This window comes from Asparagus officinalis, chromosome 1 (assembly GCF_001876935.1).
Source record: "Asparagus officinalis chromosome 1, Aspof.V1, whole genome shotgun sequence".
Classification (NCBI taxonomy): domain Eukaryota; kingdom Viridiplantae; phylum Streptophyta; class Magnoliopsida; order Asparagales; family Asparagaceae; genus Asparagus; species Asparagus officinalis.
The window spans coordinates 114510538-114534723 of record NC_033794.1 but is presented as its reverse complement, the minus strand read 5'-3'; the positions used below and the strand labels follow the sequence as shown (position 1 = coordinate 114534723).

Sequence of the window (24186 nt, the reverse complement as noted above, 5' to 3'; positions counted from 1 at the left end):
TTAGCGGTCGACCGTGGCGGTCGACCGTGGGAATTTTCGAGCTGACGGTCGACCGTGACGGTCGCCCGCGAAAGTTTCTGCAGCTCACTCAGCAAAAGACACAGGCACGGTCCACCGTGGCGGTCGACCGTGAACTGATATATGAAATTTTCAGGTTTAAAAACAGTTTATTGATTTTAAAACACTGTTTAAAAATATCAAATAAATTTAGAAAAATATAAAACTTTGGGGAATGATTGTAGACATAATAATAAACATGCTACAAAGACTGGTTTGCAAAAAGGACTTCCCAAATGTAAAATATCATTATTTTGTAAGGAGGTCCAAAACATAGAAATGTAAACATATGAATTTTGACATTTTAGCTTAACCATGTTTTGAAACATTACAAAATAATTTTGTAGACTTAATAAAAGATATAAACTATTGTTATGAAGTTTATAAATAATGAATACAATATCTTCACAAATACAATAGAATATGAAACATATGAGTATGTATATGAATATATATTTGTTTCATATCTATGAAATTAAACCAAAACATATATGTATATATATAACTATATATATACAAAACCAAAACGCGTATGTGTGTATATAGATTGAGCTTAAAGTACTAACACACATAATATAAAACCTAAACTTAAATTACCCAATCTTGATCTTGATCTTCGATGTAGCTCAACTTGGTACACTATGCGGATGAAGCTTGTAATGGATCTTTAACTTGATTTGTATAGGCTTCACTCCACAATTCCGCCAACCTCCATTTGATATTGTCGTTGAAGCGCAATTCCATCCATCCTCCAATTCGTTGTTTGCCTAGAATAAATACGAAAACACAAACACTAGACAAACAACATTAGAAGTAAATTATTTGTTAAACATCATCAAAACAAAAAGGCCAACAATCTCCTCCTTTTTGATGATGACAAACAATTTACAAAAAGAATATGTGCATGAAAGGAAATGAATATATAAATTATAATTCACATGCATATAAACAAGAAAGAATATACTCATAATATTTCTCCCCCTTTGACAACATCAAAAAGGGGACAATAAATGAATGAAGAGAGCGAAAGCTCCCCTACCTATAAGCATGGGTAAGTATAACACATAGAAAGATGTAGGGATTGCTCCCCCTATCAAAATGCCTTAATGAATATATGCAATGAATGCTAAGGCAAAAACATGTGAGTAAGCATAAATAAAAAATATGCTAAACATAACTCATATACAAACAAGACAATGAGAACACATATTAATATGTCGTTTATGAAAGAAGTGTCTCATTACACAATTATAAAAACATAATGTATAAAAATAGATTTATGAAAACAAAGGAATGAGGAAAACATGAGAATCATGAAAAAAAATTTCAAGTGAAAACAAATCAACCAAATGAAATCATAAATCAAATTTTAAGCCGAAAAACGATGTTTGATCAATAAAGATAACTTTCTTTGTGAAACTTGATCAAAGCACTCATAGAATACATTATAAAGCATATATGAAATTTGAATTATCTATTTGTGCTATATAATGAATTCAAAAGAACAAATCAAAACAAAATTTTCATAGTTCAAAAATAAGATTATAAAACATACAAGAATCATGAACTATGAAAAAAAATCATCTTTAAAAGTATAAAGCCAAATCATCATTGATTTTTAAAAATCAAGAGAGGTAACTATATCTAGCTCTTGAGCTAGTAACAACCCATATAAACTTTTAAGCATCCGGTAAACATGATTTGGGAATAAACACCCAATAAACCCAGAGGGTTATATAAATACAAGCCTCTCATCTAAAATCAAAACTAATAATCATGAAAACAAAAGATTTGATCAAAGAAAAATTATTTTCATAACCAAAAGATTTTAAAACATAATTTTCAAAACCAAGAAAAGGAAAATTAAGAACACTAAAATTCTTGGTTAAAAAAAATTATTTTGACACCCAAACATTCTTGGTGACGGATTGGTTAGGGACATGACTCCTATCAATAAAGCTCAAAGCCCTAGGGTTATGAACCCTTTTGGGCATATACGGTGCACTAACACGGTCAAAACAATAATCACTCAAATGACCCTTCCGATTGCAATTTGTGCAATGAAAGAGATCTATTTGCTTATGTTGACCATTAGCTCGTGCACGAGAAACATTTGCAAATATAGGTTGTTCTTTTAAATTGTCTTGCAAATGAGAAACATCATTAAACAATGGTCTATTTGGAACATATTGCAATTTAGAAGCTTTTTGCATATCATAACAAAATTTAGCAAGATGTCCAAACCTACCACAAATATCATATTTAAAAACATGTGGTCTACTAGAAACATTTGGCAAATGAGATTTATTTTTCAAATCAAAACAATATTTTGCTAAGTGATCAAAACGACCACATATATCACATTTAAACATATGAGCATGCTTATGATGAACAATGGGTGCATGTGTGTGTACATGTGATGAAGAAGAAGCCTTATGAGATGCACATGAAGTAATAGCAATCTTAGGTTTGTGTGCATCATAGTAAAATTTAGCAAGGTGGCCTTTACGACCGCAAATAGAGCATTTGTAAACTTTGCTATCCAAGTGTGCATAGTGAGTAGATGATTTTGGCTTAGACTTGGCACACATATCCATAAGCTTCTTGTGATTGTTAATGCATGTAGTTAGAGTTGAATCTAAAGAAGAAATGTGGTTTTTGACATTGTTCAACTCATCATTAGGCATATTAGCATTAACTTTAGAAGTAGAACATAAATAATCATTTATAAAAGAAGCAGTATCATTTTTTATGTTCTCTACTTCTAACATGCTATTTTTTTTTCATGAGTTAAACTAGCAACATTTAAAGTTAAAGAAACATGATCCAATTTTAATTTTTTATTGTTTTCTTTAAGGATCACATTTTCATTGGAAATAGTTTCAAACTTAGATGCTAACAACTCATGATCGAATTTTAAATTATCATGCTTGCATTTTAAATCAATAAAATCATTTTGCAATTTGTTAAAGGCATGCAATAATTTTTCACTAGCACAAGCTAGTTCATCACTAGATAAATCATTAGTGGTTTCGAACTCGTAAACCTCACTAGGGCTATCGCCTAGTGGCCGTGTGCATAATGCTCCATATGAACTTGAAGTTGGATCCTTCAAAGCTTGTTGGATTACCTCCAAATCCCCTTGATGTGCTTCAATAAATTTCCACAAGGTGTAAGCACTATCAAAATTCAAAATGAACAAACTTGTTAGAAAGAGATGAGTTAAAAGCATTTAGTAAATATTCTAACAAAATATTGTTCATAGTAATCATTCTATGATCATCTTTACTCCACTTGGATTTCTCTAAGGTGGGTACAATATAAGCACAATCAATAACTTCCCATAAATTGATATTTTTAGATTGAACAAATATTTTGAATCTAGAACACCATTGAGCATAGGGAAAAACATTGAATTTAGGAGTAATACTAGAATCATAGCCTAAACAAGATGCATCATTCATATCCATAAATTGTAAAAAATATGCAAGCAAGATACAAATACAATCAAAACAAGATTAGCATAAAAAGATAACTTAGATCTTTAACTCAAGGTGATTAGACCTTAAATCAAAGAGCACCAAGCTCTGATACCAGTTGTTAGACTATAGAGGGGGATGATTAGGGTCTTATGCTAATTAAATCCGATTTTATGCAAATTAAAACTAATTAAAATATTATTTTTAAAAGATAGATATACAATATGATATGAGCAAGAATATACAATATGAATAATGAGATATATCCTATATGATAAAAATATATGCAATGATATATAAACTAACACAAGGATGAAATAAACAATCTACAAAAGTGATAGGGCAATATACAATGGCGATAAGAATGTAATGAACACTAAGCACAAATGAAATGCCAAAGCAAACTCAAATACAAGCAAATGATCACGGAGTTCGGACCTTCCGTCCTATGTCTCCGTTCCCCACTCCCGGGAAGAAATCCACTATCACAATCGGGTTTTCTACGTTCACCCGAATAACGTTTACACCTCACAATGTCGGTTTTCAACGCTCACCGATCAACGTAACACTCACACTCACAATGTCGGTTTTCAACGCTCACCGATCAACGTTCACTCCTCACACTCGGTTTTCTAGCTCACCGAAAACTTTACAATCTCACAATGTAACAAACAATAAATTTTTTCTAGCTCACCGAAAACTTTACAATCTCACAATGTAACAAACAATAAATTTGTTCTCTACAATAGATAAGAACACAATGAAAGCTCACATTCAATTGTTACAATTCTCACCAACCCAAATATACTATGTATGAAAATACGATAAGCTCATGTGGGTGTGAGTAACAATGAGAATAAATAAAACTTAACTCAATAAGAACTAACAATAAGATTGATATAAAATACAATAGTAAAACTGCTAGGAAATAGAGTTAAGGAAACTTCTCTATAAACACAAAGAGATGATGATAAAATATTGAAGATGAACTCTTCAACAACTGATGTAAGTTCCTCTTTGTAAAACCCCAAACTTAAAACAAACTAACCAAACTTAAACCCTTATTAAACTTTTGTTTTAAAAAACTTCTTGGTTACTGATAGAAGAGGGGTTGAGGGTTTTATATAGGAAGAGAAACCAACAGCCAAAAGCCCAAACAGAACAACAAAAATCCTAAAAAATCAGGAATACGAATCTGTACAAAAAGAACTGTTGGGGTGAACGGCGGTCGACCGTGGAAAACTCGCGGTCGACCGCGAGCCAGCTTTGAAACTCATAAAACTTCTAGAGACTTAGCGGTCGACCGTGGCGGGCGACCGTGGGGGCGGGGGGGGAGCCAGCTTTGAAACTCATAAAACTTCTAGAGACTTAGCGGTCGACCGTGGCGGTCGACCGTGGGAATTTTCGAGCTGACGGTCGACCGTGGCGGTCGATCACGAAAGTTCTGCAGCCCACTCAGCAAAAAACACAGGCGCGGTCAACCGTGGCGGTCGACCGTGAACTGATATATGAAATTTTTAGGTTTGAAAACAGTTTGCTGATTTTAAAACACTGTTTAAAAATATCAAATAAATTCAAGAAAATGTAAAACTTTAGAGAATGATTGTAGACATGATAATAAACATGCTACAAAGACTGGTTTGCAAAAAGGACTTCCCAAATGTAAAATATCATTATTTTGTAAGGAGATCCAAAACATAGAAATGTAAACATATGAATTTTGACATTTTAGTTTAACCATGTTTTGAAACATTACAAAATAATTTTGTAGACTTAATAAAAGATATAAACTATTGTTATGAAGTCTATAAACAATGAATATAATATTTTCACAAATACAATAGAATATAAAACATATGAGTATGTATATGAATATATATTTGTTTCATATCTATGAAATTAAACCAAAACATATATGTATATATATAACTATATATATACAAAACCAAAACGTGTATGTGTGTATATAGATTGAGCTTAAAGTACTAACACACATAATATAAAACTTAAACTTAATTTACCCAATCTTGATCTTGATCTTCGATGTAGCTCAACTTGGTACACTATGCGGATGAAGCTTGTAATGGATCTTTAACTTGATTTGTATAGGCTTCACTCCATAATTCCGCCAACCTCCATTTGAAATCATCGTTGAAGCGTAATTACATCCATCCTCCAATTCGTTGTTTGCCTAGAATAAATACGAAAACACAAATACTAGACAAACAACATTAGAAGTAAATTATTTGTTAAACATCATCAAAATAAAAAGGCCAACATGTTCCTTGTAGCCATAGGATAATCTTCCTTAGCTTGAATGATGCAACTCCTGACCTCATTTAGTTTGGATGATACAATTCCGTTGTCGTTCTTCACAGTGAACAGAATCATGCCCTTGTTTAGAACTTAGTATGTTTTCTCAAAAAAGGAGAGGAGACCCCACGATGGGCGCCAAACTGTTGATGTTAGGAATCATACAGTCAGTGAGGATCCGAAGCTGGAGACCCCACGGTGGACCAACATGAAACCAAGCTTGATCTGAGAAAGTATAGCGCTGCAAAAGTGATTACACTTGAAAAAATAGTATCATAAAAGGAAGATGAATAATGAAACCAATAAACCAAGGTGATTGATTTTACTAAAAATTAATGATAACTCTAGTACACTTTTATATGATAAAATCATCCACATAAGCATATAAAAGGAGAAATTTTTAAAACCAACCATTTTTAAAATTTAATAGGCAAAATCGACCTAAACTGAAAAATATTAGCAAAACCGACCCTTTTCAGGAGAAAAGGGTCGGTTTTGCAGCGGAGGGTGATTTCCGAAGTGCACGGGACTGCTAGTCCCGTGCACTTGGTGTTCAGCAAACCCGCTGCTGAAACCCAGTGCACGGGACTATCAGTCCCGTGCACTTGGTGTTCCAGCAGCTGCTCTCTGCTTAAAAGTCGGGACTAGCAGTCCCGACTTTTAAGCAGAGAGCACTACCCGTTTGCTGAACACCAAGTGCACGGGACTAGCAGTCCCGTGCACTCGCTGTGCACATTTTTGTGCAATTTTCTCTACATTTCAAGTAGTTCCTGTGCATATATCAACACAAACTTCCTCTAACAAGTCACATACTCATTTCACCACTGCATTTCATGTAGTCCCTGTGCATACATCCACACAAACTCCCACTAACAAATTACATACTGATTTCACCACATACTCATTTCAAATCAAACAAATCACATCACACCACAAACTCCCACTAACAAATCCAGCATAATAACACCACAAACCCACTTAGAAATCAAACATATCACATGATATTATCGACTACAAATCCAAAAATCACATCCCTAAATAGTTTTGTAATGTATATAACCTGTAGTTTACATACATCCAAGAACTCTCCTCCTCCTCCTTTGTCTTCGTCGTCCTCCATACCGCCCTTCGACGAGTTCGTGATCCGGTTGCGTTTGTGGTTGTGACGGTCCAGCTCCATCGTCGACACGTTGGGAAGGTCCAGCTTCATCGTTATTTCTGCGTCGTCCTCGACTTTGTCGCTGTTGTCGTGTATATACGAATGACCTTACCTCCCGTCCATCATGACGATCTTCGTGAGTTCGGTGTAAGGCTTGTTGAAGCCTCTGCATTATAGCCTGATATATTGATACATGTTCATGTGCTTCGGGATTTCTATCTGCTGCGATAGATAGTTCAAAAACAAAATTTCATATTAAATTTGATATTACAGAATGTAAATTTGAGATTTAATTTTTTCGTACCTGCTCGAGCCAATTCCAAACCACGATTTGCAAGAGTTTGAACTTCATCTATTGCTGATACCTGCAAATTTTTCAACACATAAAGTACCAATAAAAATGGACTTAAATCAAAATATGAAAATACTTACTAATTCTCTCTCATCTATACCCCGGGGCACATATCCTCTTTGCGACTCAACCGGTATTGTGGTCGAATGAAGTATCCATCTTCGGGTTATGTCCCAATACCAAGTGTAGTAATCTGATTCCCGAGGAGTTGGTTCAATTTGGTTGACAATACAAAAATGCCTATCATTCCATTTGTGTATAAAAGCTTGATGCACGATCATCCAGTTTATTTGTTGGCCTCCTTTCTTTGCCTTCCTCTCTATCTTTTCAACAAACTGCGGAACATGTTGTGCAAGACCATATTGTCGAAGCACGCGGTCCGGTACATGCATTTCTACTATCTCCAAACATATAAGAGGAACTCTAGCTCTCCATACAACTTGGTATTCTGTGCATATTGGGGGTAGCTGAGGTAGAAATTGGGTGTAGGGCTCCCATTCCATCTACAATAATTTATTGCAGTTGCATATCAGAATTGGGTTTTCAGTATGTAGAAGAAAAAACGCATGTTTTTCGGTGAGAATTACCTGAAAAATCTTCATACGGTCAAGCTCATTCCGGTAGAAATCTAATTGTCTAGCCGGGGTCTCGTCATAGCATTTTTCGACATTCCATCTACAAAAAAATATTTATCATACATTTAGTACCACAATGATAACTACAATTATATTCGCTACACTAAAAATACAATACCTGCATCCCAGTGGAATTTGTCCATCTAATTGTAAATGCGTGCATAGTCTTGGCTTCAAATGAAGTCTCTCCCATGCCCATACTTGCAATAAGCTTAGACACCCTTTAAGCTCACTGTTTTGCATAAGTGCCACTTTTGACATCTCTCTATATAAATACGCCAAAACAGCACTACCCCACGATTTTGTACCACATACGTCCAAGTCCTCGAGGAGTGGTAACCACCTAGCATATTCACAATATTCCAATTTATTAAAATAAGCTAATTCAATGAAATACAGATTCATATTATAAATACACATACCTCGCATGCACTTTATCTTTACTTGAATCTGGAAATAATATAGTACCAATCATGTGCATAATGTATGCACGTGCATGTTGGTCAACCAAAATTTGTGGGGCATCAACAGGCAACGGTACTGAGAAGGTCTCTCTCAACCACTTCAACTTAATAGTTCCTCTAGGCATAGTCTCTGGAGCTACACCTAACAACTCCTCACATCTTCGAGGCCATACATCACTATCAGTGCCGGTAATGCACGGACCATCTATACGGAGACCGAGTATCACGGATACATCTTGTAGAGTAATGGTAGCCTCACCCATTCGGAAGTGGAAAGTATTGGTCTCAGGTCTCCATCTATCCATCAACGCAATCAGTAGGGGCCAATCGAGCTTTATCCAACGAAGCTTTGAACAAGTCAAGAAGCCGGCCCGTCCCACAGCTGCTATGATACGCTCATCCTCTAACCGCCAACGGCTATGGCTGAGGCTATGATCAACCATAACGATACTCGGACCTCTCTGTATAGACAATGATAGTATAAGAATGCAATATTATGTAAATGCAAATATTACAATTATAAAGTAACTGAATTACCTCTGTACAGGATATAATATGTGAACGATGCTGAGCCTGGTCATATAAGACCTCATCACTAACCGGCCCAGGATCCATGGTGTACAAACCTGCACATATAATTATACACATGTTAATAATCAATCATATAGTAATTCAGTTTCTTTATTAAAGTATATAAAAATAAAAAAATGATATAAATTACCAATTAGTTGCTATCTATTGTGTCTAGATGGACAACGAGGTCGAGTATGTCCCGGTTGTTTGCAAAGACTACATTTTTTGTGCTTGACCACTCCTTCTCGCCCTTGATCCATGGTTCCCCTAATTCGCACAGATCGTGGTCGACCTGCTTGTCTCCGGTACTGAGGTGGAACTATATGTGGTCCATTATATTCAGGCCAATACCGACTATCATCAGGTGGATGAAAACTCTCACTATATGTCTTTTGATAGTGAGCTGTTGAATACCAAGGCGAGCAATACCGATTTCTGGGAATTCTAGCACCTCCCGGCTGATTAGAAGAAGCCGCAAGCACATGTGCACAGGGTATTTTTTGGAGTTGTGGTATGTTACATGTGCAAGTGCAATCAACATCAAATAGTTTAACGGTGTAGATACCGTCACAATCTTGTACCTGCCATTCGTTGTCGTTGAATACAGTAATTTGACATGATCTTGCTGCCTCAATTCTTCTATGCAAAATGGACTCATTTTTTGGTGTGTAACGTGTTGTCCAGTCTATGCCATCACCACGCCTTTTGTTGAAGTATGCGTTTAGTCTATAGAATGTTCTCGCAACCAAAGATTGTATTGGCATAGCTCGTGCTCCTTTAAGAACGCCGTTAAAGCTCTCGGAGCAATTAGTCGTCATCATGCAAAACCGCACACCCTCATCCTTACATAATGCCCACCGATGCTCGAATTGAGGCTTCAAGTTATTTTCAATCCAATTATGTGCATCTAATGACAAAGACTTGATTTTCTCCCTGCAATGTTCATACACTAATGTGTCGGTCGCACACCCGGCTTGCCACAAAAGATTTTGCAAATTAATCTCACCGTGTTTTTTCTTGAAATTATCTCTTATATGCCTTAAACAATATCGATGGTGATGTGGTGCACTAAAACCCTCATGTAACGCCCTTATAATTCCTTTCATCCTATCCGAAATAAAGGTAATTATTCTTGGCGCACGGACACTTGGAATCCACTTGTATATAAGTTCAAAAAACCACTTCCAACAGCAAATTTGATGAATATCCCTCTCAAAAATAATTGTTAAACCCTCTCATATGTAAATAATTGCTAAACTAAACCCTAACTCCCAAATTAACAGCAAAATTAAAAAGAAAAACACACCTGAGAATGGGGGTTCGGTGGGCGTCGATGGTGTCGGATGCGCGACGAGGTCGGAGGGCTAGGGTTAGGCGGCGACTGCAAATGGCAGGGGGTCGAAGTCGAAGTTGAAGGCTAGGGGTTGGGGGGGTTGAAGGCTCAGTCACGAGAGCGTCGGGGTCGGCGGCGACGGAAAATGGCGGTGATCGGCGGCGACGGAAAATGGCGGTGATCGGCGGCGGGGGTCGACGAGGCCAGCAGGTTTTTTTTTTCTTCGGGGGAGAGTGGTCACGAGATCGCAGAAGGAAAGAAGGAACGAAACGAACGAAAAGAAAGCGGAGTTAGTGGGGTAGGCGGACTGCACGGGACTACTAGTCCCGTGCAGTTCCGTAATTGCAAAATCGACCCTTTTCGGTTGTTTTTGCTAATTAATTTCTGAGACGGTCGATTTTGCACAATAAAATTGAAAAATGGGCTGTTTTAAAAATTTCTCCCATATAAAAATACTAATTTTTTTTATAAAAATCCTTTATAAAGATTCCTAGTTTTACTCAAAAAATTAAATTATTCTATAATAATTTACAAAATATTGTCTTTTATTCCTTCTATTTTATTTTTTTATTGAGCCAAGATCAATCATTCTCCATCTTTATTTTTTTCCCCTGGGCAATTCTAGAGTAGTGTGTTCATCGTCTACATCAATTGTAACATCAGGCTGGAGCTGGATTTCTTGTGTTGTTATCTTTTCATGAACCCAATCATCTTTTATCTTCTCGTCTAACTGCACAAAGAAGTTAAATGTATTTCCAATTTTTAACACAAACTTCTAAAAATACGGACTCTGGTTTTTTTCCTATTTCAATGAGAACAAATGTTAATTTCATATTTAAGGAATTTTTTGTGTTTTTAATTTATTACTTAAATAAGGGTAGGAATTGTCTCGTTTTTCTCTGTAATGAATTCTTCTCATGTCCATTGAATAAGACTTTTTGTTGCATCAATAATGTTACATTTGCTCTATTTGTGTTATTTTCCACGAGGATTCGAATTAAATACTTGTATTTTTTATTATCAATTTACTTTAGATTGTAACGTTAATATTTAATTTTGATATGTTTATTTCATGAAGAATGGATATGACTTAACATTGGTACTATGTCATCCGCGATTCTACAATATTTATCATTTGAACACTCATTATTATTTGTCCACCTTCTTGGTGTAGCATTTGCAAGCGTAGAATCACGGCTCAACTCTATTGTAAATAATATTTCTCTTTCTCTTAAAGGTGCAATAACGTATATGTGTATTGGTAAATTATTATTAGGTTTGATTGTATGAATTTGAGAGTAGATTTTCTAAGATCATACCTCTCACAAATATTGTGATGGTTGCATATATCAGTAATTTGAATTTCTCTTACATTTATAAAGAGCGTTAATGAAGATGTTTTTGTATTGGCAGCTGGATCTGAATGAGCCTTGTATATTAACTTAAAAATATAGGTGAAAGCTTATGTAAACTTAAGTGGATAGAAGTTAGTCATCCATCAACTTTTTTATCTATTGATGTTACCTTGGGATCCGTGAAAGATATGAAGAGTCTTTTGAGATTTGTACATCTCTTGATGGCACAAATCTAGAGGCGAGATGAGTGGATAAAAAGTTTGGTAGACAATGTCTCCTATCCACTTAAGTGGATAGGAGCTTTACTCTAAAAATATAATATTTTTTCTTTATTGTGTTAGATATTTTCTTAGTTTATTTACTATTCTCTTATTTATTCAGTAAGTTGTATCTTTGGGTTGATATATATTAGTGAGGAAAGTTATGATGACATGCATATCTACTCTACAAATTTAAGAAAGATACAAGGTTAATGTTAATGAGATACATTACCTTCATTTAGGGATCTAGAAATTAAATAATACTATTACATCATTATCTTTGGTCGTGTCTTCAGGAATTGATCCTTATTTATTCATCATACCCCAAAAAAAAGTAGCACAAGTCACGATACTGAACATGAAAAATAAAAAGGATAATTTATATGTTTTGCTTAGGCAGGGTTATGACATACTAATTTTTCTTATATCTTTCATAAAAACTATTTTTTTTAATTGGGACAAAGTCCATATGTTCTTCAAGGGGAAATCAGTTGGTGCTTCTTTGATGCTTATGCTTTATTTTAATAACAATTGAAGTGATTCATGGACGTTTTCAAATTTTGGTTTTATTTCCTTCATTTTTGCATTTGTAATGGAAACAACTTTATTCTTTTGAAGGATATCCTCAGAACTTTTTGATAGTTTCTCCATATATAAATATTTGTGTTTTTTACCCTATAAATATTATTAATGGCAAAAATTAATGTTTGTAAATTATAGTCAGTTGATGCTAAGCTATTATATTGTAATCTTTTGTCAAGTTTATGTGTTTTAGTCTTCAATCAATTAATGGTACTTATGTATTTTTGTTGCTCTAACCTGTTTGTAAAGTTATATATAATTACTTTAATTTATACAATGACATTAAGTTTTAATCTATCATATATTATTTTAATTTTTATTCATAAACCAGATATTTTTAATCTATTACTATTGGTAGCTTTTACCAGCGTCATCTTAGACTATTTTTAGATTTTGAAAAGGATAGTAAACCATAAATTCAAAATTAAATGTATATATCTTAATGAAATAATATCAAATAATTACTTTTTTTCTTTCCCAAGTTTTGAAACTTTAGCTTTTTTGTGATTTTCAACTTTTGAGGATCTGTTTTACAATTTTTAAAACTTGTGGAGCATTTTTTAAAGATTTTAAATTTTAAGTTAGGTGCCTGTAATGTTAAGATATTTCTTAGAATTCTAAAATTTTGAGGGTGTTTTTTGCAATTATGGAAATTTTGGGTTGTTTTTTACAAAATTTAAATTTTTAGTGGTGTGTTGATAATTTTCATATTTGATGTGTACTGCTTATAAGTTTTAGAGTTTTGAGGGGTTTTTTGTGATTTTAATTTTTTAGGGAGCTTTTTGCTTATAAGTTTTAGAGTTTTGAGGGGTTTTTTGTGGTTTTAATTTTTTAAGGAGCTTTTTGCAATATTTATAACTTTGAGGTTATCTTTTACAAATTGTAAATTTTTAGGGTGCTTTTTGTAATTTAAACTTTAAGGGTGTTTTTACAATTCTTGAAATGTTGAGGGTGTTATTTATAAATTTTAATTTTTTCGGAGGTTGCTATTAATTTTTAAATTTCATGTTTGTTATTTTAAGTTGTGAAATGTCAAGATCTTTTGTGTAATTTTAAACGTTTGAGGGTATCTTGCACAATTTTTAAAACTTTTTGTCCAATTGTTTATAATAATTCATGTATTATAGTATGTTAGTTATGTATGATTACTTTATCTTAATAAACTAATATCAAGAAGTTGTTTTATATATTTTAATATTTTTTTAATTATTGAGCTATACTTAATTCACAAGGTATTAAGATAGGATATAATTATAATTAGGAATTAAGATTTAAAGGAAATTTTTAAAATAGTGAAACATAATATTAACTATGAAAAACTTTTTCTAAAGTCGTATTTTTAAAGAGAGTATAAAATATAATATATAAATATAAAATAGATTAATTAGGAATTAAGATTTAAAGGAAATATTTAAAATAATGAAACATAATATTAACTATGAAAAACTTTTCCTAAAGTCGTACTTTTAAAGGGAGTATAATATAATATATAAATATAAAATAGATTTTTAAAATGTTTTTAGCAATTTATGTGAAAACGCTTCCATTGAAAAAAGTATACAGTAATCTATTAATCAGATTTTCACAAACAATGATATAAAAATCTGGATCAAGTTTCATGTTTGCTCAAATGTGAAAGAATTCACGGTTTGTGCGGTAAAATAACAGTATGATATTATGGGACACTAGGTCTGATTCACTTTTATAAATAGTTAGCAGATGGACAGTAGATTTACTTATGCACATGCACAAACTGATTCATACAGACACAAACATGGATGCCACTTTCTGCCCTACTTTTTAAGTTTTGAGGAAACAGGATTTAATAATATGCTCAATTCGAGTTAAAAATGCCAAATGATTTATTAGAAAATGGCTCTTAACCAAGAACAATTTCTATGTTTCATTAAGAAATAACAATAAAACAAGAATAAATGGGAAATTAAATAAAATCCTCTACATGCCAAGACTGATTTCCAGTCTGAGCAACAACTTAAAAAGCATTTACAGAACTTAGGGCAATGCATATTTACAGATACCATCGATGAAAAGGGATTTTGTAATTATAAAAGGGTAAAAAGAATAATTTGGAGATGACTCGAAACGGAAATGTAATTTGGTGATTATTGCCTCTTTCTCCGCAAAGTTCTATGATTTTGCCACGACCAAATTAAGAGGAAAATCGAGAGGACCAACCCCGCTGATGACCAAAAAACAATCAACCATTTAGGCATCGAGTCATGGAACAGACCTGTATATAGAGATATAAATTAGGTTACAAGTTGAATAATAAAAATAAAAATAAAAAAGTCCGTTAATGAGTGTGATGCAAAAAGTAAATCAATTTGGGTTTTCTCATATAGATTTATTTCAGGTTAAGTGCATGGTTTTATAGGATGACGCCCACATCTATGTCAAGTCATCCAAGAATGCAACTTTTGCAATTCTTTAGAAGTATTCGGTTTTACATAACAAATCGAGATCAAATTCTAGCTCAAATGACATAATAAGACTTACATTTGGGAAGTGCCCTACCATAATTGTAACAGTACCGTCAAAACTGGTACTTTTGCAATTATTGTATCCATTTGATGATTGATATGCTATCTAATATTATTTTCAGATCTAGTTAAAGTAAAATGCTCACAAGAAATACTGTACAATCAATTAAAATTTTATATAAAAAAAATCTAAGTCTTGCTTGTGTGTGGGAAGGGAAAAGAACACTTACCATGACCAAATTTGATACATATAAGAAGCTCCACGATGCATATGGCTAGGGCAAGCCAACAGAATGCTCCGACTTTCTTAACCGGTTTACTGAAATCACAAGCCATATAAAGTTGTATATAAGGAACAACGCATTTGTCTTTTAGGACTCTCTAATTTTACAAAATAAAAAAAAAAGAGACCTGTCTTGCAAATAAGTATTGTACTCGCGGATAGTTGGTATCGCGATTAGCCACCAAAGCACAAGCCTATATATGACTACCGGATTTCTTGGTGGAATCCAAAGACAGAATTTGAGGAAGAAAGTATTGAGTTCAACGATCATGAACACCACACAAAGACTCAATACTTGGATGAACCTCCATGGCCCAAGAAGAGGATGCCACTCATCTTTGTCCCATCGTGCAGGTGTGAACTGACCCAATGTTCTTTTCACCTTGAAAGTAGCCAACAAAGTCATGAGCAATAATATTAACTAACTGACGAAGATATAAAAGTGAAGAGAGAAAAGAAGGCCAGAACAACTTTCCATGAAGAGATGTCAAAGTCTAGCTTGAAAAATTATTTACAAAGCATGAATAATTTTAGAAAGAAAAACCAGATGTGTGACCTTTTGGGCTGTTGGGTAACTTTCACCATGTTTTGGAGAAAGCCAATGGAAAGATACTGACGAGAGTGGAACTAAAATTTTATTCTCTCTCCTTATCTTTTCAGCTTGAAATATTCACTTTCTACTTTCCATGACAATCTAAACAGCGGCTGAAGAAAGTTAATGTCGCATTAGTTGCCTTGCCACCTCACCTTTACACATTTCAGTTGCCAAACACCCCTTTAAAACATCCTAGTGTATCTAAGAGACCAGCAACGAGAATTAAGTCACATCCTTCATACAATAAAAGATTCTTATAACTACCTCCACCTGAAATCTCCATCTTATGGGGAAAAAAATCTACATATATAACTTGTCAGATACTAGAATCTTCAAGTTTTTGCACAGATTCCTTTTTCTATCAATGTTAAACCAGGAAAAATGGGTAATATTCTTGCCATGTGGACATGCATGTATGTAGTACTGTAAACCTGGAACGCAGTGTCCTCCATGCTTTATTGTCCATAATTATAGTTCACTCCCCAGTTGGTATTTTTATTGCATGAATATCATTACGCAGACAATTGCGTATGCAGATATCAGACCGGTAGACCCCCTCCCCCCTAAAAAACAATGTATAGTGGAAACCCAAAAGCTCCCCAGTGGGACTTCCTGTTAAAAGTTTAATGATATTTGTTCCTCTTGGCTCAAAGCCTCCCTCACCCCAGTCTACTCTCTAGGGGTTTGACAGAGCGGACTAGGGCTTAAAAGCTTATTGGGGCGGGTTTAAGGTTTATACAGACCTGATCATTTGTTAAGGGCAGCACTACACTTTAGTGTACTAGATGTTCTTCTCTCTACAGTGTATCCATGTCATATAATGTATCATATCTTCAAGTCCCTTTGTGGCGACAGCATACAGAACTCTTTGCATTATTCACTGATCTTGGTCATCTTTTTCCTTCCATATATCAGATTCACTCAAAGTTTCCAGATTCTCTTTGCATTATTCTATTTGGATGTTTGTAGATCACATTGTTTCTAAGCCTGATCTTGATTCACTCGAAGTTTCCAGATTCTCTAGCTAGTTAGATTAAAACTTTCCATCCCAATAAAACCATAGTTTTTAAGAGTTGGTTCATAAGGACTGAGATATCTTCTTAAAACCTCAATAAGAGTATGTACGTACAAGTATGTTTGTGTACATACATGCACAAGCTCCGGCATGCCCATGAGCAAACATGTACATGGATGAATACAACTATAGAGGTAAGGGATCTCAGAGACTTGATCATGATAATCTTTCATAATATTGAGGTGGGTTTTGTGGACTACATTGTTCTATCGAACTACATTTGAACTCAGCTCGACCCCACAAAATTCAGTAGGAGCTTGTTTCAACAGCAAAATGACAGTATGCAATATCACATGATTGAATATTTATGGTAATAATAAATTGATTGTGATGAAAGAGGTCAAAACAAGCTGTAGGTTTTGACCCCTCCCACATGACAAATACGACACTCTTAACTGCAAAGATCTAAGTTTGAAACATACCATGTGCCAAATGTACCACTCTTAACAGTGATAGGATAATACTAGTAGAACCAATTGTAAAAAGATTAGGGTTAGTTTCTCTCATTGAGAGACCCCTCTTTTATATTAATGCATTCTTACAACTAGGTCTTTACAACATTGACTAATTCACTTAGTATCTAAATAACTCAACACTCCCCCTCAAGATGGGCGATAGATATCAATCATCCCCATCTTGTTACAAAAAATATCATACTCTCTAGAACCTAATCCTTTTGTTAAACAATCAGCTAACTGCTCTTCTGATTTCACATAGCTTAAAGTCAGAACTGCTCTATTCAGTTGCTCCTTGATAAAGAACCGATCAATCTCCACATGTTTGGTGCGATCATGCTGAACTGGATTGTTTGTAATATTAATCGCCGATTTGTTATCACACCAAAGTTGTAAGGAGTCTCTTCTAAACAAACGCAGCTCAGATAATATGTTTTTTACCCACATCAACTCGCACAGACTAACTTCCATAGCTCTGTATTCGGCCTCAGCTGTAGACCTAGCCACCACATCTTGCTTCCTGCTACGCCAAGATACGAGATTGCCTCCAACAAATACACAATAGCCTGTAGTGGATCTACGATCATCCATACAACCCGCCCAATCAGCATCACAATAGCCTTCAATTCTCAGATGTCCAAAACTCCTGAACCATAACCCCTTTCCTGGGCTTCCTTTAATATATCTAAGAATTCTGCGAACTGCCTCCATATGCTGCTCTCTAGGATCATGCATATATCTACTCACCACACTCACTGCATGAGTAATATCAGGTCTCGTATGGCATAGATATATAAGTCGTCCAACCAATCTTTGATATTGCTCTTTACTCACAGGGTCCCCACCCTCGACACTCATCTTATAATTCTGCTCAATAGGAGTAGATGCAACTCTACACCCCAACATCTCTGTCTCTGAGAGAAGATCCAGAGCATACTTCCGCTGAGAAAGCACTATACCCTTTCGCAACCTTGCAATTTCAATTCCGAGAAAGTACTTCAACTGTCCCAGATCTTTAACTTCAAATTCCTCTCTCAATTTCTTCTTCAACAGTAGGATTTCCTCAGCGTCATCTCCAGTGATTACAATATCATCAACATAGACCGTCAGGATAGTGATACGAGTTTTGGAGTGCCTGTAAAACACAGTATGATCACCATTGCACTGCTTGTACCCCATACTACAAACTGCCAACCTGAATCTATCAAACCATGCCCTCGGAGACTGTTTAACCCATACAAAGACTTCTTCAACTTGCACACCTTCCCAGTTACTTGAGAAGTAGTGAAGCCTGGTGGAATCTCCATATATACCTCCTCTTGAAGATCTCCATGCAAAAAGGCATTCTTGACATCTAGCTGATGTAGTGGCCAATTAAAGTTGGTAGCACATGACACCAACACTCTAACAGTACTCATCTTTGCTACTGGAGCAAATGTCTCGTCATAGTCAATACCGTATGTTTGGTTGTAGCCTTTAGCAACCAATCTGACCTTGTATCTGTCGATCTTGTCCTCTGGAGTTTGCTTAACCGTATACACCCACTTACATCCAACAGCACGCTTCCCAGCTGGCAAAGGTACCAACTCCCATGTGTTATTTTTCTTCAAGGCCTGGAGTTCCTCGTGCATGGCATTCAACCACCTAGGATCTTGCTTAGCTACCTGCCAGTTGTTAGGTACATGCACTAAATGTAACAATGCAATGAATGACTTATATGCAGGTGGAATGGATGCATATGAAATGTAATTCGCAATATCAGTATCCCAATTACCAAACTTAGCTGGAGGTTTTCCAGCATTGACTCTAGAGGTTCTGCGGGGCAAGACAGGAGTATCAGAGGTATCAGGGAAGGAATCGTTACCTATCGACTCAGGTGGAGGAGAAAAGCAAGGCACTGGAGAGGAAGAGGAAGGCACTGGAGAGGAGGGACTTGGGTCATCAACATTTGTGGGTACTGACACAGGCACGGGAGGCGGCTCATACTGCTGTTTCTGTCTCCTTGTGTATACTCTCAGCTCCCCCTGACTTTGACTACCAACTCCTAAGTCACCACCACTACTCGGCGATGTACCATCACTACTCGGTGACTCAAGAGGACATGGAATCATCCCGACCACAATATCATTCTCATTCTCATTCTCCCCCTCTCTACTAGCATCAGTAGAGCCATCTCCGAACAAGGAACTCAACTCCGTCTTCTCCCCATAAAAAGGTTCAAACTCCCAAAAAGTCACATCCATACTGACAAACAGCCTTCTTTCAGTGGGGCACCAATACTTGTATCCTTTTTAACTTGATGAGTAGCCAACAAAGATACATTTAACTGCTTGCGGATCCAGTTTACCCATCATCAACCTGTGATCTCTCACATAACATGTGCATCCAAACACTCTTGGTGGAACAACAAAAACATTCGAGCCCAAAAGCATCTCACATGGTGTCTTCATCCCTAATACTCTTGATGGCATCCTGTTGATCAAATAAGCTGCTGTCATAACAGCCTCACTCCATAAAAACTTAGGCACATTCATTGTCAACATCAATGAGCGTGTCACTTCCAGTATATGCATGTTCTTACGCTCAGCCACCCTATTCTGAGCAGGGGTGTCTGGGCAGGTGGTTTGATGAACAATTCCCTGATTAGAGATGAAAGCTGCAAACTCCTTATTTAAATACTCAGTCCCATTATCTGTTCGAAGAATCTTCACCTACACTCCAAACTGTTTCTTCACATAAGCCGAGAAATCTTGAAAACATTTGTAAACCTCTGATTTCTGCTTCATCATGTATATCCAGGTCATACATGAATAACAATCAATGAAAGTAACAAACCATCTAAAACCACTGATAGAGGTAGTAGGACATGGTCCCCAAACATCAGAATGGACAAGTGCAAATGGTTCGCAACTTCGAAGACCAATCATTCTATAAGTAGAACGAGTATGTTTTCCAAGTTCACAGGCATTACAAAATAACTCTTTTCTATCCACTTTCTTCATTAACTCAGGTTCTAATCTATTTAAACTCTCAAAAGATAAATGCCCTAACCGGCAATGTTGAAGCATCGCTTCTGCCTCTGGCCCTCCGCTAACAGCAGCAGCAATTATTGCTGTCTCCCTGTCCAAATACCAAAGACCATCACGTCTGATACCAGTCTCAATCCTCCTCCCCGTTCCCTTCTCTTGAAAGACACACAAATCTCGATCAAATAACACGGTGCAATTTAATTGATCAATGAGAGAGTTGACTGAGAGTAAGTTAACTAAAAACGAAGGAACATGTAATACTGATGACAAGGTAACAGATGAAGTGCAATGGACCGAACCAGTACCCCTGATGGGTTGGGATGTCCCATCAGCAGTCTGAACTATCTCAGGATGCATATGCTTACTCGGATAATATAATGCAAACTCACTAGATGTTCCTGTGACATGCCTAGATGCACCTGAGTCTATGATCCAATCAACATGAGTTTTAGTGGATGCAAGTGCCTGAACCTGTGTACCTTTGTTCGCACGAGCATAACCAATAAAGTTACCAAAGCATGTAGTGGTAGCCAGATCCTGGGTGACTTGTCCCTTGCCCTTCGAACTCTCAGCCTGAAGCTTGAACAGACGTAGTTCCTCCAGCTCTGTTATTTCAGCTCCAGTCATCCCAGCAGTAGTCTGAGACTCATCTGCCACAGCTAGGTGAGCAACTCCTTGGCCTATACGCCCCCTGCCTCCTCGACCTGCACGGCCACCAATCTGACCACGTTCACCCCAGTTCCTTTCTCTGGGTGTCTTAGGGCATATCTGTCTCAGATGCCCTACCTCTCCGCAGTTGAAGCACTGCCTAGTCTCCACTTTGAATCCAGTGTTATCCGGGTTGGATACCACCAGTGCAGACTTCTCCCCTGTAAGTCTACCTATCCCAGACTATAGCCTGATACGGCTCTCCTCCTGTATCATGGCCGAGACTGCCCTCTCTAGTGGTGGGATCTTCGTCTGGGTTAGTAGCAATGTCGTCCTCTGCTCATACGCTGGAGCCAAACCTCGGAAAAACAACATGGTCCTCTTCTGTAAAGAGGCCTCGCGCTCCTTGCACTTAGGGTCCTTGCAGCTCGCTAGGGGCGAGAAGTGATCGTGATCGAGCCACAAGCGCTCCAGTTCTATGGCGTACTCCTGTACAGTCCTCTCTCCCTGGACTATAGCGCTGATCTTCTTCTCGATCTGGAATACCCTCAGGTTGTTCAACTTCGTGATGATCTCCTCCATCGGATTTTTTCCAGTCTTTGTCATCGGTCCAACTTCTATTCTTGTGGTGCGCAACGAAAAAATTCCGACAGCACTTCGACAGTACAACAAGATAGATAAATCAACAAGAATTCTTGTTTCACCAAGGAAACAAGAACCAAGAAGCAATATATCTTAATAAAGTGAGATATCAGCTCTACTCTCATCAGTTCTAGGACTGACTTGTCGAGGGAACCTAAATAAACTATTACAAATCAAGAACCTCTCTCTCTTTCTGTTTTTTTCCTTTTTTTCTTTTTTTTACTGTAGCAGAACCAAACTACCTACTCATCTAATACAGATCCCCTTTTTCGTCTTCTCTTCCCCACAATAAAAAAACCCCAAATAAAAAAAACCTAACTTTTTAAGCCCCCCAAATCAGTCATTCATTGCCTTCGTCGATTTGGGAAGTTCTGCCTCGCTAGAAGAAATTGGATCATTCCTTCGTCGATCTCTCACTACCTCGCTCCTCATCAGCACCGCCGCCAGAGCCTTCAGATCGTCGACCTCATCAGCACCGTCGCCAGAGCCTTCAGATTCTTCCACGTCATCAACCACGGCGTCCGCCGTCGACCATCCTCGATGGCGCAAACTCAGCCGTCCGATCTTTCCACGAGCTCCCCGTCGAGATCCGATCCTGATACTTCTCCCGCGAGTTCGTCGGTGGCGTCTCCTACGCCTCGAACTTCGACCTTTTTTTCGATCCGCCGCTGCCAGCTGATGGGATACAGTCCAGATCTGGTTCGGGTCTACGAGGACATCTACGACACCATCTCTCAGGCGACGTCAAGGCCGCCGTCGACCACCTCTCGGGGTTCACCGTGGCGAGCAGGTACCGATCAGCCTTCGTCCAGATCAACCTCGACCACTAGCTTCCGACCTTCACTGGGTCGACCTCGACCTTCGAAGCAGGTAAACTTCGTCCACGCTCACTCGGATTTGGTTGGAGCTAAAGAGGGAGGCGGCTAGGTTTAGGGCTCTGATACCATGTAAAAAGATTAGGGTTAGTTTCTCTCATTGAGAGACCCCTCTTTTATATTAATGCATTCTTACAACTAGGTCCTTACAACATTGACTAATTCACTTAGTATCTAAATAACTCAACACCAATAAAAGGGCAGTTATTTCAAATATGAAATCTTTCAGTAGCCCAAAGTGCCATTCAGTCACAGCTCCTATAATTTACATCTCAATAGTCTAGACTTGACATGAATGACATAAACATTGAATGCCATAGCATAGAATGCAATATTAATGTTGCCGTAGTTTTAAATAATGGTAAATAGAATAGCATTGTGGTGCAAGAAACCTGCATCACAAGTTTCAAGTTCGAGGTGCAGAGCCAGATAGAGGTTACATATGAAAGCAACTTCAAGAAAATTATCAAAAATCCAGGCCTTCGAATGCAAAAGAGACCTATAAGTTAGCATATGGAATCGTGTCCCTCAATCTTCACCGAACTTAGAGGTTTTATACATTGCTAAAGACTTTAGGACACATGCAGCCCCTTAATACAGAGAATGGTTTGAACTTGTGACCTAAGCATTACTTGAAGAGTTCAGGAAAAATGAAGTTGACAGCATGTGGAAGTTTCACGGTCAACCGCGAATGGTGTGGCGGTCGACTGCAAACATGCACAGCACAGGGAAAAGTCTCTGGACTTTTGACGGTCGACCGTGTCGGCTGGCGCGGCGGTCGACCGCGAGCTGTAATCAATTTTTAGTTTCTGTCGTTGGCCACGGTCGACCGCAACTGGTGCGGTAGTCGACTGTGTGTCGGGTCTGGGCCTGGGCTTGGTTTCCTGCTCTGTTTGGATTGTTATTTGATATGTAATCAAACACTATTTTCTAGGGTTGAATATCATAGAATTGTTAGACTTCTGAGCATATTGAGAGGGAGAACTTGTGAGCAAGTAAGAGATCTTTTGGTTAGGGATTGTTCGAGCGATTGAGTGATTGTAACCCTTTTGTACTCTCTTTGATTTAGTGGAATCTCTCCATCCTCTACCTGATGACGTAGGCAAATTTCCGAACCACGTATACCTCTGTGTTTGCGATTGGTTTGTCGTTATTTGGATTGAATTGTGTTCGTGTTTGGTTTGGTTATCTTCTCCCGGGACTCGCGAACTCGTTTGGTTGTGAGCACGCTTCCGCAAAGGCGCGCAACATTACTACCAATTCTCCTCAATTTCCTAAATCCTAATACTATAAACATTTTTCTTGACATATAATTAGTTTAATATTTTAACAACCAGTACTAGTTAGGCAATTAACATACATATCAGAGTAATGGAATGAATTCATGGAAACAAGAGCTCAATATCAAAAGGAGTAGCTTACATAAATGTTAAGCAAATGAAAAAAAAAGTACTTGTAACAGAACATACCTTACCAAGGATATTTGGCTGCCGGCTTATACCAACCCATTCATATGTTTTC

At 36.9% G+C, this 24186-nt stretch overlaps 3 protein-coding genes across 5 annotated transcripts in view; all 3 read right to left on the bottom strand.

The window, feature by feature from the left end:
* LOC109829080 (serine/threonine-protein phosphatase 7 long form homolog) lies at positions 6607 to 9291 on the bottom strand. 3 transcript variants are annotated; one of them, XM_020396158.1, is made up of 8 exons: positions 9181 to 9291; positions 8997 to 9085; positions 8418 to 8920; positions 8114 to 8338; positions 7948 to 8035; positions 7441 to 7863; positions 7313 to 7373; positions 6607 to 7230 (listed from the first exon to the last, which is right to left on the bottom strand). In XM_020396158.1, exons 2-8 carry the CDS (start codon positions 9072 to 9074, stop codon positions 6917 to 6919), a joined length of 1692 nt encoding a protein of 563 aa, XP_020251747.1. In that variant the 5' UTR covers positions 9075 to 9085; positions 9181 to 9291; the 3' UTR covers positions 6607 to 6916. The 3 variants fall into 3 exon arrangements, with proteins under 3 accessions (XP_020251747.1, XP_020251745.1, XP_020251746.1); XM_020396156.1 differs by lacking the exon at positions 9181 to 9291 and having other exon boundaries at positions 8997 to 9114; XM_020396157.1 differs by lacking the exon at positions 9181 to 9291 and having other exon boundaries at positions 6607 to 7227; positions 8997 to 9114.
* Positions 8997 to 10138, bottom strand: LOC109829081. Its single transcript, XM_020396159.1, has 2 exons — positions 9124 to 10138; positions 8997 to 9029 (listed from the first exon to the last, which is right to left on the bottom strand). Exon 1 carries the CDS (start codon positions 10136 to 10138, stop codon positions 9191 to 9193), a length of 948 nt encoding a protein of 315 aa, XP_020251748.1. The 3' UTR covers positions 8997 to 9029; positions 9124 to 9190.
* The window catches only part of LOC109829079 (CDP-diacylglycerol--serine O-phosphatidyltransferase 1), a 15282-nt gene continuing 5502 nt past the window's right edge, over positions 14407 to 24186 (bottom strand). The window contains exons 9-12 of the mRNA XM_020396155.1: positions 24135 to 24186; positions 15475 to 15728; positions 15294 to 15382; positions 14407 to 14813 (exon numbers count right to left, since the gene is read on the bottom strand). The exon at positions 24135 to 24186 is cut by the window's right edge and continues 2 nt beyond it. Coding sequence (XP_020251744.1) covers positions 14686 to 14813; positions 15294 to 15382; positions 15475 to 15728; positions 24135 to 24186 — 523 coding nt within the window. The 3' untranslated portion in view covers positions 14407 to 14685. The remainder of the gene's footprint in view (positions 14814 to 15293; positions 15383 to 15474; positions 15729 to 24134) is intronic.